Source organism: Diceros bicornis, chromosome 7, assembly GCF_020826845.1.
Source record: "Diceros bicornis minor isolate mBicDic1 chromosome 7, mDicBic1.mat.cur, whole genome shotgun sequence".
Classification (NCBI taxonomy): domain Eukaryota; kingdom Metazoa; phylum Chordata; class Mammalia; order Perissodactyla; family Rhinocerotidae; genus Diceros; species Diceros bicornis.
Window position 1 is genome coordinate 87,961,971 of NC_080746.1, and position 19,505 is coordinate 87,981,475.

Below are 19,505 nucleotides of genomic sequence, written 5' to 3' on the forward strand. Positions count from 1 at the left end.
GAACACATTTTTTCAAGTTCATCTATGTTGGAATACTTACCAAAATTGATTATATGCTTGGCTAGAGGGCAAAGCTCTACAAATATTAAGTGATTGAAATTATATAGAGCATATTATCTGATATAGAATTATGCTAGAAATCAATTTTTTTAAGTTAACAAAAAGTAAAAGAAAATTCCCAAATATCTGTAAAAGAAGTAGTACACTTCTAAATAACTGTGGATCAAAGAAGAAATTACAATGAAAATTAGAAAATAATTTGAATTGAATGATAATGAAGATAAAATATATAAAAATTTGTGGGATCCAGCTAAAGCCATGCTGAGAGAGAAGTTTATAGCTTTAAATGCTTTAGATTAGAAGAGAAAAAAGTTAAAATTCATTAACTAAATATTCATCTCCAAAATTTTAAAATAAAAAGAAGAGCAAATTACACAAAATAAGGAAATAAAATAAGAGCAGACATTAATTAAAAAAACAAATATGCAATAGAGAGAATCAGCAAAGTCAAAATTTAATTCCTTAAAAAGACGAACACAATTGATAAACCCTTAGAAAGACTGATCCAAAATTCCTACTCATCCATAACGTCTCTGCACAAGTTATTCCTTCCACAAAGCTTCCCTCACTCTCCCTAGTAAACTTAGGCATTTCCTTACCCATACTCTCAGAGTATATTGTGCACTCCTTAATAACATGGTATTATAATCTCTAAAATCTGGTATAATAAGTGCTCAGGAAATGTTAAGTGAATGACCAAATATAGTGTTGCTTGCTTAATATCTCCTAAAAAAAAAAAGGAATATTAATTTGTACTACAATATTTCTTGAGTTTTCATTGTTTCAAAGTCCTAATTTTTTTTACAAACTTTTTATTTTGAAATAATTTTAGGTTGACAGAAGACTTGCAAAGATAGTCGAGTTCATGTATGCTCTTTACCCAGCTTCCCTAACGTTAAAATCTTACGTAGCTAGGGTACATTTATCAAAGCCAAGAAAATAACATTGTTACAATACTATTAATTATACAGAGTTTTTTCAGATTTCACTAGTTTTCCAGCAATATCTGTTCCAGGATCCAACCAGGGACACCATGTTACATTTAGCCATCAGGTCTCCTTAGACTCCTCCAATCTGTGATAGTTTCTCAGTCTTTTCTCGTTTTTCATGACCTTGACACTTTTGATAAGGATTGTTGAGATATCTTGTAGAATGTCCCACATATGGGGTTTGTCTGATATTTTCTCATGATTAGATTACATTTGGGCAAAGAATACCATAGAGGTAAAGTTCCCTTCTCATGACATTATGAGTATTTGATATTCACATCAATCAATGATACCACATGAATTGTTTCTGGGGACATTAACTTGTATCACTTAGTTAAGGTGGTACCTGCCAGGTTTCTCCACAGTAAATGTAACTATTTTTCCTTCTATATCATCTAGTCGTTAGAACTTAGCCTACAATCAAGGTGAGGGAAATTAAGCTCCACTTCCTAGAGGGAGGAGTATCAAACAATTCCTGAACATGTATAATATCACCACAGTAACTTACTAAATAATTTGAGAAAGATACTGTGTGACTATGCAACTATTCTGTTTCTCCTTAAAGTTACATCCACTAATTCTAGCATTTAGCAGTGGATCTTGCCTGCAGCAATTATTACTGTGATGTTCTAAGGGTGATTTCCTATTTCTCTGCTTCCTCCTAAATTTATTAATTAGAATCTTCTGTAACGAAGATCTGTCCTCTCTCTCCTAATTATTTATTTATTCAACCATTTATTTATATCAGTAGGGAATAATGGATGTTCATTTTAATATTCTTTGGGTTATAATCGAATACTATCATTTATTTTGTTGCTCAAATTGTTCCAGCTTTGTCCATAGGGAGCTCTTTCAGGTTGGCTTCTTCATCCTTTTGACATGTTTTTTTAACTACTTCCTTACTTTCCAGCACCACAAGATGTCCTAGAATAAGCCATTTCTCCAAAGAGTCCTGATTCCTTTTATTACACAATGATATTTAGAACCAAGATCTGGGCATTGTATATGGTTGCTGCTGCTAGGGTTTCACTACTTCTAGGCCTTTTCAGCAGAGTTAGAAAATATGTGTATGTATACTAACCCATGTATATACATATGTCTATACTTCTGTATTTTTCTATCTATATATAATCAAATCATGAGTTCACACTGATATCTCCAACTCTAATTAGTACCACAGAGCTCATTCTAGCCTTCCACCTTTGCTTATTTATAACTTCTTCCTTCAACAGAGAAAAAAATTCTACCCAGCTCTCATTATCTACAATTTGCTTATTTGTTCAACCCTAGCACACCTGTAAAATAGTTTCAGTCCTACTCCCATGAGAAACAAATTTACCAGTTAGAGACAGTACTTATGTACCTTTCTTTTTGTCTTTACCCTTACAGTACCTAGTCAAAATACTGTTGTACAAAGTTACTTAAGTCAGCTTCTTTTCCCACCCACTCCTTTCACTGAAGTGATGTCATACATTGGTGAAACAGTTATACATTTTCACAGCCTGCATTCCATCCTGGAATTCTCCCCAGATTCTGGTTGAATTTTTATAAAGTTTGCATAGAGTACAGTTCACTGTTTGTGGTGTACAGTTTTATAGGTTTTGACATAAGCATGGAGTAATGTTTCCACCACCACTATACCACATAGAAAGGTCCCTCATTCCCAACAATTCTCATATGCACTCCATCTGGCAATTACTGATTTTTTTCCCATCCCTATAGTTTTGTCTCTTCCAGAATGTCATATAAATGCATTGTATAATACGTAGCACCTCTTGGATCTGGCTTCTTTCATTCAGAAAAATTTATTTAAGATTCACATCTTTGTTTTTGAGAATACTTTTGGGGAATATAATTCTAGGTTGGTAGTTATTCTTTTAGCACTTTGTGTCATTCCATTGTCTTCTGGGCTACATAATTCTTACTGAGAAGTCCACTATCAATTGTATTACTGCTCCTTTGAAAATAATGGATCTTTTTCTACTTCCAGCTGCTTTTAAGATTTTCCATTGGGTTTTTCAGTAGTCCTTCTATGATGTATCCGGGTGTAGTTTTCTGTGTATTCATCCTACTTCAGTTTTGCAGAGCTTCCTGAATCTGTGAGTGGTGTTTTATCATTTGGATACTTTCTACTGTCATCCACTTCTCTAATCCTGTCTTCTGCTGGGTCTAAGCAGCTGTTTACTCTACTGAATTCTTCATTTTAGATACTGTATATATTTCACTTCCAGAATTGCAACTTCCATTTGATTCTTTTTTTATAGATTTCAATTCTCTGGTAAAATTCTCCATCTCTTCCTCCTTATTCGCAATTTTCTATCTAATTTCTTCAATGTATTAATCATAATATTAAATTCCTTTTTCTGTTTAAACACCAATATCCAAATCACATATAGTTTTATTTTTATTGTATGGCTCTTACATTGGTGTTGATCATATAGTATTTCTTGGCATGCCTGATACTTTATTTTTAATTGTAAAACAACATCAAATTTATAGAAAAGGTGCAAGAACACGATAGTCATGCACTGCGTAACGTTTTGGCCAACAGTGGACAGCATACACGACGGTGGTCCCATAAGATTAGTACCATATAGCCTAGGTGTGTAGTAAGCTGCACCATCTAGGTTTGTAAGTACACTCTATGATGTTGGCACAACGAAATCACCTCATGACATATTTCTTAGAATGTATCCTCATTGTTAAGGGATGTATGACTGTACAAAGAACTTTACTCTTCTGAAGTAACCATGATTAATGGTTTCACATATATCCATCCAGAATTGCTTTCTGTGGCTATAAAAACATTTTTTTTAATTGAGGTCATAATAGCGTACAACATTGGGAAATTTCAGTTGTACGTATTATTTGACGGTCACCATATATAAATGCCCCTTCATCCACTATGCCCACCCTACGATCCCCTTCCCCTCTGGTAATCACTAATCTGCTCTCTGTCCATGTGTTTATCTTCCGCATATGAGTGAGATCATATGGTGTTTGTCTTTCTCTGTCTGGCTTATTTTGCTTAACATAATACCCTCAAGGTCCATCCATGCTGTTGCAAATGGGACGATTTTGACTGTTTTTATGGCTGAGTAGTATTCCACTGTGTGTGTGTATATATGTATGTATGTGTGTATATATATATACACACATACCACATCTTCTTTATCCATTCATCAGTTGATGGGCACTTGGGTTGCTTCCATGTCTTGGCTATTGTGAATAATGCTGCAATGAACACAGGGGTGCATAAATCTCTTTGAATTGTTGATTTCAAGTTATTTGGATAAATACCAAGTAGTGGAATAGCTGGGTCGTATGCTATTTCTATTTTTAATTTTTTGAGAAATCTCCATACTGTTTTCCATAGTAGCTGCACCAGTTTGCATTCCCACCAGCAGTGTATGAGGGTTCCCTTTTCTACACACCCTCTTGAACATTTGTGGTTTTTTGACTTGGTGATTATAGCCATTCTAATAGGTGTAAGGTGATATCTCATTGTAGTTTTGATTTGCATTTCCGTAATGATTAGTGATGTTGAACATCTTTTCATGTGCCTGTTGGCCATCTGTATATCTTCTCTGGAAAAATGTCTGTTCATATCCTCTGCCCATTTTTTGATTAGGTTGCTTTTGTGTTGTTGAGTTGTATGAGTTCTTTATATATTTTGGAGATTAACCCCTTGTTAGATATATGATTTGTAAATATTTTCTCCCAGGAGTGACGTCAGCATCATAGTGGAGTGAGCTTTCCCTGTAGACACTCCCCATTAAGATACAACAAAAACAACATTCATATACCAACAGAAGACATTCACACAACAGAAAAGACCTCTGAGAGACCCAGACAGCCATACGTCTGAAGGTGGAGGTGCTGGAACCGCTGGAGGAAACTGAAGGAGGTAAGCAGAACTCCTCTCCTTCCCAAATGACAGCGACCCTGGGACCGGGTCCACATGGCTCTGGGGGGTGGGGGGGCGCAGCCCTCTGCGGGAGAACCGTCACTCTCCAAGTTCTCACACAGCCTGTGGGAAATTCCCATACTTAGAGGGGACTTAACTGTTCCAGGGGTGCCTGCATCAAGCTAGCACCATAGGAGAGCAGATAGTGAGGGAAGCGCAAGAAGCCCCCGGGATCGAGCAGGTGAAAGAAAGAGCCCCTCCCGTCCGAGACTGCATGGCTCTCAGAGACAGAGGGGGGAGAGGCAACCATCCTCAGGAAAACCATCGCTCTCCAACCTCTCTCAAAGCCTGTGGGAAATTCCTATATGGAGGAGACTTAAGTGTTGCAGGGGTGCCTTCACCAAGCTAGCACCCCAGAAGAACAGATAGTGAGGGAAGCTCGAGAAGCCCCTGGGAGTGGGCAGGCGAAAGAAAGAGCCCCTCTCCACCGCCTGGCGCCCCAGCAAACTGGTCAGCCAAAGTGTCTGATCACAGTGGGCTCAGAATACACAGCTCTTGACCTCTACCTAGTGGCAGCAGGTGGAAGCTGTGACCAGATATTTTCAGAATGAGGAAAAATAAGCCCATGCCATCAAGCAGTATGCAGAAATATATTAAATCTCCAGGACAGAAGGAAAATGACAAGCAACCAGAAATCAACCCTGAAGGCACAGAAATTTATAACCTAAACGACAGAGAATTCAAAATAGCTATCATAGAAAAGCTCAACGAATTACAAGAAAACACAGACAGACAATTCAATGAAATCAGGAACTTCTTCACAAAGATTGAAACTATAAAGGAAAACCAATCAGAAATGTTGAAGAAGAAAAACACAATGGAGGAGATAAAGAAAAATCTAGACGATCTAAAGAAAAGAGTTGACAATATGGAAGAAAGAATTAGCATTATTGAGGATAGGAATGCAGAAATGCTCCAGATGGAGGAAGAGAGAGAACTAAGACTAAAAAGAAATGAAGAAATTCTCCAAGAAATATCTGACTCAACTGGAAATTCAACATAAAGATTATAGGTATTCCAGAGGGAGAAGAAAGGGAAAAAGGAACAGAGAGCTTGTTCAAAGAAATAATAGCTGAGAACTTCCCAAACCTGGAGAAGGAGCTGGAAATACAAGTGAATGAAGTCAACAGAACTCCTAAATATATCAACATAAAAAGACCCTCTCCAAGGCATATAATAATAAAGCTGGCAAAAGTCAATGACAAAGAAAAGACATTAAGGGCACCTAGACAAAAAAAATAACGTACAAAGGAATCCCAATCAGCCTCTCAGGCTATTTCTTGGCAGAAACTCTACAGGCTAGGAGAGAATGGAATGATATACTAAAATTCTGGAAGACAAAAATTTTCACCCAGAAATACTCTATGCAGAGAAAATACCTTTCAGATATGATGGAGAAATAATAACTATCCCAGATAAACAAAAGCTAAGGGAGTTCACTGCCACAAGACCCCCACTACAAGAAATGCTCAAGAAGGCTATCATACCTGAAAAAAAAAAGAAAGGGAATACAAAGCTTTGAGCAAGGAGAGAAACAGATAGACAAAATCAGAAAAATTGCAGCTCTCTATCATAATACATTAGCAAACACTTAATTATAACATCAAAGATTAAGGGAAGGAAAACACCAAAAATGAATATAACCTCATCACTTTAAACACCAACTGACAATACAAGATGGAATAAATTGTGACAACAAGGTAGAATGAAAAGAGGACAGGGATGGAATCGGCTTTGTCTAAGGTAATAAGAGGCCATCAGAAAGTAGATTCTCTCAACTATGAGATTTTTTTATACAAACCTCATGGTAACCACTAAACAAACAGAACAGAGACACATAAATAAAGAGAAAGCTAAGAAAACCATCAGACAGAACTACCAAACTGAATTGGTAGTGCGAAACACACAGGATGAGAAACAAAGCAAATGCAAAAGAACTGGAAAATGAGTAACAAAATAGCAACATTAAACCCTCATATATCAATCATCACTCTAAATGTAAATGCATTGAATTCTCCAATTAAAATACACAGAGTGGCAGTATGGATTAAAAAACAAGATCCAACAATATGCTCCCTCCAGGAAACACATCTCAGCTCTAAAGACAAACACAGGCTCAGAGTGCAAGGATGGAAGATAATACTCCAAGCTAATGGCAAACAAAAGAAAGCAGGTGTTGCCATACTTAAATCAGACAAAGTAGACATCGAGATAAAACAGGTAATGAGAGACAAAGAGGGGCAATATATAATGACAAAAGGGACACTCTACCAAGAAGTCTTCTCACTTGTCACTTAAAAATATATATGCACCCAACACAGGAGCACCAAAGTACATAAAGCAACTATTAACAAACCTAAAATGAGATATTAGCAACAACACAATAATAGTAGGGGACCTTAACAGCCCATTTAAATCAATGGATAGACCATCCAGACAGAAAGTCAATATGAAAATAATGGACTTACATGAAAAACTAGACAGGATGGACTTAACAGATACTTATAGAGCACTCCATCAAAACACAGCAGATTACACATTCTTCTCAAGCGCACATGGAACAATCTCAAAGACAGACCATATGCTGGGAAAAAAGGCAAGCCTCAATAAATTTAGGAAGATTGAAATCATATCAGGCATCTTTTCTGACCATAATGCTATGAAACTAGAAAGCAACTGTAAGAAAAAAGCAGGGATAGTGACAAAGATGTGGAGACTAAACAACATGCTGCTGAACAACCAATGGATCATTAAAGAAATTAAAGGAGAAATAAAAAAATATCTGGAAACAAATGAAAATGAAAATACACCATACCAACTCATACGGGATGCAGCTCAAGGGGTCCTGAGAGGGAAACTCATAGCAACACAGGCCCACCTTAACAAACAAGAAAAATCCCAAATAACCAACCTTAACCTGCACCTAAAAGAATTAGAAAAAGAAGAACAAACAAAGCCCAAAGTCAGCAGAAGGAGAGAAATAATAAAAATTAGAGCAGAAATAAATGAAATTGAAACCAAAAAAAAAAAAAACAGTGGAAAGGATCAATGAAACAAAGAGCTGGTTCTTTGAGAAGATAAAGAAAATTGACAAACCCTTAGCCAGACTCACTAAGAAAGAAAGAGAGAAGGCTCAAATAAAATGAGAAATGAAAGAGGAGAAATTACAATGGATACCACAGAAATACAAAGGATTATAAAGAGAATACTATGAAAAACTATATGCCAACAAATTGGACAATCTAGAAGAAATGGATAAATTCTTAGACTCATACAACCTCCCAAAACTGAATCAAGAAGAAAAAGAGACTCTGAATAGACCAATCACAAGTAAAGAGATTGAAACAGTAATCAAAAACCTCACCAAAAATAAAAGTCCAGGACCAGATGGCTTCTCTGGAGAATTCTACCAAACATTCAAAGAAGATTTGATACTTGTCCTTCTCAGGCTATTCCAAAAAATTGAGGAAAACGGAGCACTTCCTAACACATTCTGTGAAGCCAACATCACCCAGGTCCCAAAGCAAGACAAGGACAACACGAAGGAAAATTACACGCCAATATCGCTGATGAACACAGATGCACAAATCCTCAACAAAGTATTGGCAAACCGAATACAGCAATACATTTAAAAGATCATAAACCATGATCAAGTGGGATTTGTACCAGGGAGGCAGGGATGCTTCAACATCCGCAAATCAATCAATGTGATACACCACATTAACAAAATGAGGAATAAAACCACATGACCATCTTAATAGATGCAGAGAAGGCATTTGACAAGATACAACATACATTTATGATAAAAACTCTCAATAAAATGGGTATAGAAGGAAAGTACCTCAAATTAATAAAGGCCATATATGATAAACCCACAGCCAACATCATACTCAACAGGGAAAAACTGGAAGCCATTCCTCTGAGAACAGAAACAAGACAAGGCTGCTCACTCTCGCCACTGCTATTCAACATAGCCTGGAGGTTTTGGCCACAGCAATTAGGCAAGAAAAAGGAATAGAAGGAATCCAAATAGGCAACGAAGAAGTGAAACTCACGCTCTTTGCAGATGATATGATTTTATATATAGAAAACCCTAAAGAATCCACAGGAAAACTATTAGAAATAACAACCACAGCAAAGTTCCAGGGTACAAAATCAACTTGCAAAAATAAGTTGCATTTCTATACTTTAATAACAAACTAACAGAAAGAGAATTCAAGAAGACATTCCCATTTACAATCTCAATAAAAAGAATAAAATATCTAGGAATATTTTAACCAAGGAGGTGAAAGACCCATACAGTGAAAACTATGAGGTTATTGAAAGAAATCAATGATGACATAAAGAAATGGAAAGATATTCCATGCACGTGGATTGGAAGAATAAATGTAGTTAAAATGTCCATACTACCTAAAGCAACCTACAAATTCAATGCAATCCCAATCAGAATGCCAATGACATTCTTCACGGAAATAGAACAAAGAATCCTAAAATTCATATGGGGCAACAAAAGACCCCAAATTGCTAAAGCAGTCCTGAGAAAAAAGAACAAAGCTGGAGGCACCACAATCCCTGACTTCAAAATATACTACAAAGCTATGGTAATCAAAACAGCATGGTACTGGTACAAAAACAGACACACAGATCCATGGCACAGAAATGAAAGCCCAGAAATAAAACCACACATCTATGGACAGCTAATCTTCAACAAAGAAGCTAAGAACATACTATGGAGAAAGTCTCTTCAGTAAGTGGTGCTGGGAAAACTGGGCAGCCACAGGCAAAAGGATGAAAGTAGACCATCTTCTTTTGCCATACACAAAAATTAACTCAAAACGGATCAAAGACTTGAAGGTAAGTCGTGAAACCATAAAACTCCCAGAAGAAAATATAGGCAGTATACTCTTAGACATGGGTCTTAGAAGGATCTTTTTGAATACTATGTCTACTTGGTCAAGGGAAACAAAGGAAAAAATAAACAAGTGGGACTTCATCAGAGTAAAGAGCTTCTGTAAGGCAAAGGAAACCAGGAACAAAACAAAAAGACAACCCACCAACTGGGAGAAAGTATATATATATTTTTTTTTTTGGCAAAATACCATACTATTTATTTTACTTGTTGCAATGTAATTTAAGTAAAACATTGCAAAAATAAATCTCTAGTTGTTGACTTGACCCACCCACCAATCTGCAGTAATTTATATGTTGCCATCTGCCAGAAGTAGATCTGGAAGAATATACTCCAAATTTAAACAGTGTTCATTTCCAAGAGATGGGATTATGGAAGATTTCACTTTTTATATGCTTTTTTTTAAATTGACGTCATAATAGTTTATAACATTGTGAACTTTTAGTTGTACATTATTATTTGTCAGTCACCATATAAATGTGCCCCTTCACCCTTTGTGCCCACCCCCCAACCCCCTTCCCCCTGGTAACCACCAAACTGTTCTCTCTGTCTGTGTGTTAATCTTCCACATATGCATGAAATCATACGGTGTTTGTCTTTCTCTGTCTTGCTTATTTCACTTAACATAATAACCTCCAGGTCTATCCATGTTGTTGCAAATGGGATGATTTTGTCTTTTTTCATGACTGAGTAGTATTCCATTGTATATATATACCACATCTTCTTTATCCAATCATCAATCAAGGGGCGCTAAGGTTGTTTCCACTTCTTGGCTATAGTGAATAATGCTGGGGCTTTGGGGGGAAAATAATTAAATAAATAAATAAATAAACAAACAAACAAATAAATAAAATCTTAAATAAATAAATAAATAAAATCTTAAAAAGAAAAAAAAGAACATTTGTGATTCATGTGAAAAGTCAAAATATCAACACTAACAGGAGTTTGGAAAAAGTTGATTCCAACCCTCAGGGATAACTTTGAGAGATTCAAGACTTCAGTGAAGGAAGCAACTGTAGATGTGATGAAAATAGCAAGAGAACTAGAACTAGAAGTGGAGCCTGAAGATATGACTGAATTGCTGCAATTTCCTAATAAAACTTTAAGGGATGAGGAGTTGCTTCTTAATGGATGAGCAAAGACAGTGGTTTTTTGAGATGGAATCTACTCCTGATGAAAATGCTATGAAGGTTGTTGAAATGACAACAAAGGATTTAGAACATTACATAAACTTAGTTGATAAAGCAGCAGCAGGGCTTAAGAGGACTGACTCCAGTTTTTTGTTTTGTTTTTTTTTGTGAGGAAGATCAGCCCTGAGCTAACGTCCATGCTAATCCTCCTCTTTTTGCTGAGGAAGACCGGCCCTGAGCTAACATCTATTGCCAATCCTCCTCCTTTTTCTCCCCAAAGCCCCAGTAGATACTTGTATGTCATAGTTGCACATCCTTCTAGTTGCTGTATGTGGGACGCAGCCTCAGCATGGCCGGAGAAGCGGTGCGTCGGTGCGCGCCCGGGATCTGAACCTAGGCCGCCAGTAGCAGAGCGCGTACACTTAACCGCTAAGCCAGGGGGCCGGCCCATGACTCCAGTTTTGAAAGAAGTTCTACTGTAGGTAAAATGCTATCAAACAGCATTGCCTGCTACAGAGAAATTGTTCATGAAACTAAGAGTTAATCTATGTGGCAGAATTCATTTTTATCTTAATTTAAGAAATTGCCATAGCCACCTCAACCTTCAGCAACCACCACTCTGATCAGTCAGCAGCCATCAATATCGAGGCAAGACCCTCCACCAGCAAAAAGATTGACTCACTGAAGGCTCAGATGATGGTTAGCATTTTTCAGCAATCAAGTATTTTCTAATTAAGTTACGTACATTGTTTCTTTAGACATAATACTAATGCACACTTAACAGACTACAGTATAGCGTAAACATAACTTTTATATGAACCAGAAAACCAAAAAATTGATGTGACTCGCTTTATTGTGATATTAACTCTATTGTGGTGGTCTGGACCTGAACCTGCAATATCTCCGAGGTATGCCTGTATTATAATTTGCAAAGGCAGAGAAATGATGCTCACTCCATATTGTGAGTTACACAAGAATAAGACAAGCACTGTTCAAACTCTCTTGATAAGTTTTTTTTACAAAGAAATAAAACATTTTAATTCTCAATGTGTCTAATGTTTTAAATTATAGTGTACTAAATATTTTTTCATTTTCCCTTTACATTTATAACAGAAGAGAGTATGTAATGTTTTCACAAATATTTTTAAGTCACAGAACAATCATAACTTTTACCATTGACTATTAAGATGGTCTTGCATGTTTTCAGCTTGCAGGGCCCCATTATTATGGTGCCATGCTACCATGTACCATGTACATCTCCCATGTTAGTACAAATGTATCTACGTTATTCTTTTTAAGAGCTACATAATACTCCATATGCCTGATTAAGTCACCTAATGCTGCATATCAAACCACACCAAAACTTAGTGATATAAAATAACAATTTATTAGGTCTCACAATTCTGTATATTGACTGGGCTCAGCTGGGCCGTTCTGCTTCACATGCTACGCATCAGGTTGCTCATGCAGATACTTTCACCTGGTAGCTTGGCTGGGGCTGGAATGTCCACGATGTTCTCTCACTCCAGTGTCTCTCCCTACATAGCTTCTCATCATTAAATAATCTATTCTGAGTTTTATGGCATGGCAGCTGGCTTCCAAGAGGGTATATGCCAAGAGAACAAGCCCTCATGTGCAAGTATTCATCAAGCCTCTGCTTGGACACTTTTGCTAACGTCCCATTGCCACATGGCCATGACCAAGGCTAAGTTAATGTGGGAGTAATCTACTTAAGGGCATGAATACTGAGAAGTATGGTTTACTGGAAGCCATTAATCTGACAGTATCACTTACTTACTGCTTGTTGATAGACATTTAGATTGTTTACAGTTTTTCCCATTATAACAATATAGTAAATATTATAGAAAAATCTTTGCGCAATTAAGCCCACACAAGAAATTATCCTAGATAAAAATGTAAACTGTTCATACTGAATGATCAGGAAATTCTACGTTTTTAATTTAGACAGATAAAACTCATATTCTATTTATCATCTGTACTAATTTATATCAATAAGGAAAGGATATAATAGTACTCATTCCTGAAAAATCTTGCCAACACTGAGAGTTATTCATATTTTTAATATTTTTCCAATAATTTGCATTTATTTTATTATTAAGAAAGTAAAGCATATTTTTGTATATTTTATGATTATTTGTATTCTTTCTTTTCATTTTTCTATTGGGTTGTCTTTTTTTTTTTTTTGGTTAGGAAGATTGGCCCTGAGCTAACATCCACTGCCAATCCTCCTCTTTTTGCTTGAGGAAGATTGGCCCTGAGCACTCTTCCTCTATTTTTTTTTTTTTAATATGTGGGACGCTGCAACATATGTAGGTCCGCACCTGGGATCCGAACCTACCAACCCCGGGCTGCTGAAGCAGAGCATGCGAACTTAACCACTACACCACAAGGCCATCCCCTATTGGACTGTCTTTTGTAGAAATATTTTGTAAATAAGGTTATTGATCCTATTTTCCATTTTGCATGTTGCAAATATTTTCTCTCGGTCACTTGTTTTTTAACGTTGTTTATGGCGGCTTTTATCCCATACAATGTAGTAATTTGTATATCACCGTATCTTGCCATCTTTTCCTTTAGGAAAGATAATCTCTACTCCCAAGACTATAAGAATTATTTCTTATATTTTCTAGTATTTGTATACATTTTTTTCTTTGCATTTAGGTTTTTTCTTTTAAATTTTATTTTTGTGTCCAAAATTATTGACTGTCCTTCCTTTCCTCCATTGGACTGATTTATTCCTTTACTGATCTATTTATTCCTGCAACAGTGTCACATTTTTAATTATTAAAGCATTAGAGCATGTTTTAATATCTGATAGAGCAAGCAGCACTTCATTCTTTGCAAATTTTCTTGTCTATACTCATACATTTCTTTTTATTTTTCCAGTTTTATTGAGATATAATGGACATATAACATTGTATTAGTTTAAGGTGTACAACGTAATGATTTGATATATTTATATATTCATACATTTTTCTTATAACTTTAGAATCATTCTGCCAAATTCTGAAAAACATTCCATTGGGTTTTGATCGGCATTGCATTAAATTTTTGGATCCTGTCTTAGTCTGTTTGGGCTGCTATAACAAAATACCACACTGGTGGTTTATAAGCAATAGAAATCTATTTCTCACAGTTCTGGAGACTGGAAGTCTGAGATCAAGGTGGCCACACAGTCAAGTTCTGTGTCTGGTGAGAGCTGCTTCCCAGTGTATAATTACATGGTAGAAGGGACTGGGGAGCTCTGCTGGGCCTCTTTTATAGGGGCACTGATCCCACTCACGAGAACTCTGCCCTCACGACCTCATCACCTCTGCAAGGCCACATCTCCTAACACCATCACCTTGGACATTAGGTTTCAACATATGAATCTGGGGGGGACACAAATATTCAGACCATAGCAGATCCTTTGAAGGAACCTCTATAAATGAAAAATGTAATCACTGAAATTAAAAACTCAAAGCAAGGTTAGATGGCAGGTAAAAACATCTGAAGAGACAATTAGGAAACAACAAAATGAATTATACAGAACGCAATAAAGAGAGGCAAATAGACGGAAAATATAAAAGAGTTAAGAGTCATAAAAGGTAGAATGACATGGTCCAAGATGCTATTTAATGGGAGTTCCAGAAGATAATAGAGGAAACAGGGAGGCAATGCTCAAAAAGATCACAGCTGATAATTTTCCTAAGATTCAAAAAGCAAAATGAGTCCCAAGAAATATAAATAGGGCTGGCCCCATGGCTTAGCAGTTAAGTGCTCGCACTCCGCTACTGGCGGCCTGGGTTCGGATCCCGGGCGCGCACCAACGCACTGCTTGTCTGGCCATGCTGAGGCCGCATCCCACATACACCAACTAGAAGGATGTGCAGCTATGACATACAACTATCTACTGGGGCTTTGGGGGAAAAGTAAATAAATAAAAACTAAAAAAAAAAAAGAAATATAAATAAATTCACACCTAGACTCATTAAAACTTGAGACCACTGGGGCCAGCCCAGTGGCATAGTGGGTGAGTTCACGTGCTCTGCTTCGGCAGCCCAGGGTTCGCAGGTTCAGATCCCGGGCGTGGCCCTATGTACTGCTTATTGAGCCATGCTGCAGCAGGCATCCCACATATAAAACAGAGGAAGATGGGCAGATGTTAGCTCAGGGCCAATCTTCCTCAGCAAAAAGAGGAGGACTGGCAACAGACGTTAGCTAGGGGCTAATCTTACCCCAAAAAAAAAAGAAAAACAAACAACAACAAAAAACTGGAGACCATTAAAGATAAAGAGAAGATCTTAAGAGCAAATAGACAGAAATGATGGATTACCTACAGAGGAACAATTAAATTAACATCAAACTTCTCAATAGCAACAAAAGAATTCAATAAAATCTCTTAAAAAAAATACTGACAGAACATAAATGTCAATCTACAATTCCAAGGCAAAATAAAGACATTTTCTGTCAAAAAACCAAGCAAGCAAGCAAGCCTTGAGTTTACCATTAGCAGACCTTTCAGTATCAAAACTATTTAGAGAAATGTAGATCAGCTGGGCCAGTTTCTGTAATACATAGAAGATGGCTTCAACATTTTTTACCAGAATAAAGCTTAGGAGACAACTGAGACCTAAAATCACTCTTTTTTTTAAGGCTATTTGCAACATCAAATCCAAGATAATTTATCATAATTACATATTTGCTCTTTACCATTTGGGAAGACACAAACCCTATTTCTATTCATTTACTGATTACCCTGGAAATTTTAATATGCCTATGTAACTAAACAAAGTCTATAGTCAGTCAACATCTTTACCTCCTGAACAATACAAGGACCTAAGAATCAATCCCATCCAGACTTATCAATAATTGTAGTTAAGTATTTTAGTTCTACCTTTTTTAGCTTTACAAATTAAATATAATTATTATTAGTTTTGATTGGATCTTTTTCTTTTTTAAATGCTAAATAAAAATCTGTCTTCAGACTCTACTATAGGGAAATATAAAAAATTTTCAGTGAAGATTAGGGAGATCAGGGAGGGCACGTGAGGTAATCAATATCTCATAGTTCCCGAATAAGATCTGTTCTTGCTTAGCTGTGTTATATATGCCTGCACAACATTTTGTACAAAAATGTTCATTCATAATAGCCAACAACTGGAAACCACTCAGGTGTCCATCAACAGGTTTAACAAGAAGAACAAACTGTGTTACATTTATACAACAGAATACCACCCAACGATAAAAAGGAACAAACTATTGTATGTACACAACATGAATGAACCTCAAAAATATTATGCTGAGTGAAAGAACACTTACACAAAAGAATATAAGATTCCATTTACATGAATTTCTAGAAGAGACAAACTAATCTATGGTTAAAAAACTTAGACCAATGGTTGCCTCTGGATGGACAGAGACGAGGAATAAGTGAGAAAGGACATGAAGGAACTTTCTGAGGGTGACAGTAATGTTCTACATCTTGACAAGGGTTTGGGTTACACAGTTGTATGCATTTGTCAAAACTCAGGAAACGGTGCACTTAAGAACTACACACTTTATTGTATATAAATTTTACATTAAAAGAAAAATACATAAAGAAATATTGAACTCTAGTTAATGATATGCATACTGAAGTATATTAATTTCAAACTTACACTGAAATGCATCAAAAAAGTAAGACCTATATGTTGATATGTAGTAAATATGTTACAGGGATATATTGAGATCAAGCATAGAATCTGGGTGGTGGGTGTATTAGGTTCCCATTGCTGCTGTAATAAATTTATTGGCTTAAAACAACTCAAATTTATCCTATTATAGTTTTGGAGGTCAGAAGTCTGAAATGGGGCCGGCCCTGTGGCTTAGCGGTTAAGTGCGCGCACTCCGCTACTGGCGGTCCAGGTTCGGATCCCGGGCGCCCACCGACGCACTGCTTCTCCGGACATGCTGAGGCCGCGTCCCACATACAGCAACTGAAGGATGTGCAACTACGACATACAACTATCTACTGGGGCTTTGGGGGGAAAAAAAGGAGGAGGATTGGCAATAGATGTTAGCTCAGAGCCAGTCTTCCTCAGCAAAAAGAGGAGGATTGGCATGGATGTTAGCTCAGGGCTGATCTTCCTCACAAAAAAAAAAAAAAAAAAAAGAAGTCTGAAATGTTCTTACTAGGCTAAAATCAAGGTCTTGGCTGGGCCGTACACCTTCTGAACTCTCTAAGGGAGAATTCCTTGCCTCTTCCAGCTTACACCTGCATTCTCTGACCTGTGGCTTCCTACCTCCATCTTCAAAGCCAACAGCATAACATCTTCAAATCTCTATGACCATGTCCCCTACTTCTGTCATCATATCTTTTTCTCTGATTCTGATTATACTGCTTCCCTCTTACAAGAACCCTTGTGAATACATTGGGCCCACATGAATAACCCAGCATAATGCCTCCACCTCAAAATTTATACCTTTATCACATCTGCAAAGTCCCTTTTGCCATGTAATGTAATATATTCACAGGTTCTGAGGATTAGGACGTGGACATCATAGAGTATTGTTATTCTGCCTACCGTAGTGGGTATATGGGTGTTTACTATGAAATTTTTTCAACTATTATGTATTTTTGAAATTTTCCTAATAAAACATACAAAAAAAATTAAAATCCAGCAATATGGATAAAGTGTCACCATTATGATAAACGTGAAAATCAATAAATGTCTTTTTCCAATAAAAGGAAGGAATTTCTTCCCCTTTTTAAGAATTAAGTTCTCCTTTCAATGAAGAATGTTATTAAAAGTAGTATATACTCCTGCATTTAATTATTAAAAACACTGTTCCTGTTGCTACCCTGAAATTTTCCAAAAGATTTTTAAAGGAAGCTTATTTTTCAAGTTGGAAATTTAAACAGACCAAAATATAATGTTTGAAACATAATAAAACAATATAAAGTTGTAAATAGTTACCCAAAGTAGCTTTATTTAGAAAAGACCATTTTAAACTAATTTTACAAAAATAGTTCTTTTTAATGCTTATCCAAGATATCCTTTTTAGCAGGATTTCTTCTTTGTTAAATAGACTTGTTATACTGATAATAAGTAGCTTTATCTAGGTTGAACATTGTGGTAATTAAATTTTCTTACTATGACAACAAATTTCAATATTTTTAAATCTTAGAACAAGGTTCATATAATAAAAGTGTAGTTTCAGATTTCTTTTTCTCTCACTTATAGCCTATTTTCAGGAAGTCACCAAATTCTATTGATTCTCTTTTCTGTCTCTTCTATCTTCACAGTTACATATAAGTCCTAGTGACCTCATCCCTAGATCATTATTATAATAGTTTTACAGTTTATTTTTTTCTCTCCAGAATCTTACCAACTCCAATCTATCTTCTAGGAAGCTGACAACATACTCTTTAAATTTAGACCCACAAAGTCTCAGAAATGAAATGCTTTTAAAGGGTTTTGCACAATACAGATCTGCTGAAACCAAACACCTTTTACAATTTTATATTAGATATCTCCTTTTAAAAATCTCAGTTATCACTTAAAAAAAAAAAGGATATTTCATTCTTTGAACTCAGAATACTTACTACATACATTTATTTTGTCACTTAATCATGTATTGCAGCATTTAATTATTTAATCATTTCATAGGCACCTATCTCATAACCTTAACAAAAATGTAATCTCCTGAAGAGCAGTTCTTGTTTATCAGTCATAGCGTGTAACTATAGTGCTATCTATGCATTCCAAGACACTCAATAAATACCACCTGACTTATCAAATATTTAACAATCTGAAAACCTTTTATTTTTTGCTTTAGTTTATAAATTCTTCTTCTTTCCCATTCCCTGATGTCGATTAAATCTGTCCTTTTCTCTTTTACTTCATTACTTGGACTGTATTTCTTCTTTCTAAGTAAGAGGTAATTTTGTTAGGTCTTTTTTTTTTCCTTAAAACAAAAAACCGGACAAAATCAAGTTGTCTGCTTAAAAAAAGCATTGTGAAAAAGAGCTTACCCTTCTCATACGTAATTCTTCTAATGCTTCCAGTAAACTTGTTTTGAAATCTAACAGCTGAATAGAAAACAATGTCTCTGAAGAACTCTGGAGAGCAAAGGTAGATGATGATGACTCAGTCTTAAAATCGTTCTCCATATTAACATTTATTTCCTGTAACATAAAAAGGTTTTAACTGAAAAAATATCATTTATCTAAGTTTATCATTTAGCATTTATCTAAGCACAGTTACCATAGAAATATAACAACCTGTATCCCATAATCCTCCAGGTTTAACACTGAATAACGGTTTTTATCACTTCTATTCTGATCTTGATACACAAAACACTTAGCAACAATGATCTCATTCTGTTTCTCTGTAGCTAAGGCTTTCTCTGTTAACCTTAGTACCCTCAGGGACTAAATTTTCTGCCCCCAAACATCCGTCTCCTAA

General features: G+C 36.0%; 1 protein-coding gene across 1 annotated transcript in view; it reads right to left on the bottom strand.

Moving 5' to 3' along the window:
• CCDC73 (coiled-coil domain containing 73) overlaps positions 1–19,219 on the bottom strand; it is a 121,948-nt gene extending 102,729 nt beyond the window's left edge. The window contains exon 1 of the mRNA XM_058546199.1: positions 19,073–19,219. Coding sequence (XP_058402182.1) covers positions 19,073–19,210 — 138 coding nt within the window. The 5' untranslated portion in view covers positions 19,211–19,219. The remainder of the gene's footprint in view (positions 1–19,072) is intronic.
• Between the last annotated feature and the right edge of the window lie 286 nt (positions 19,220–19,505).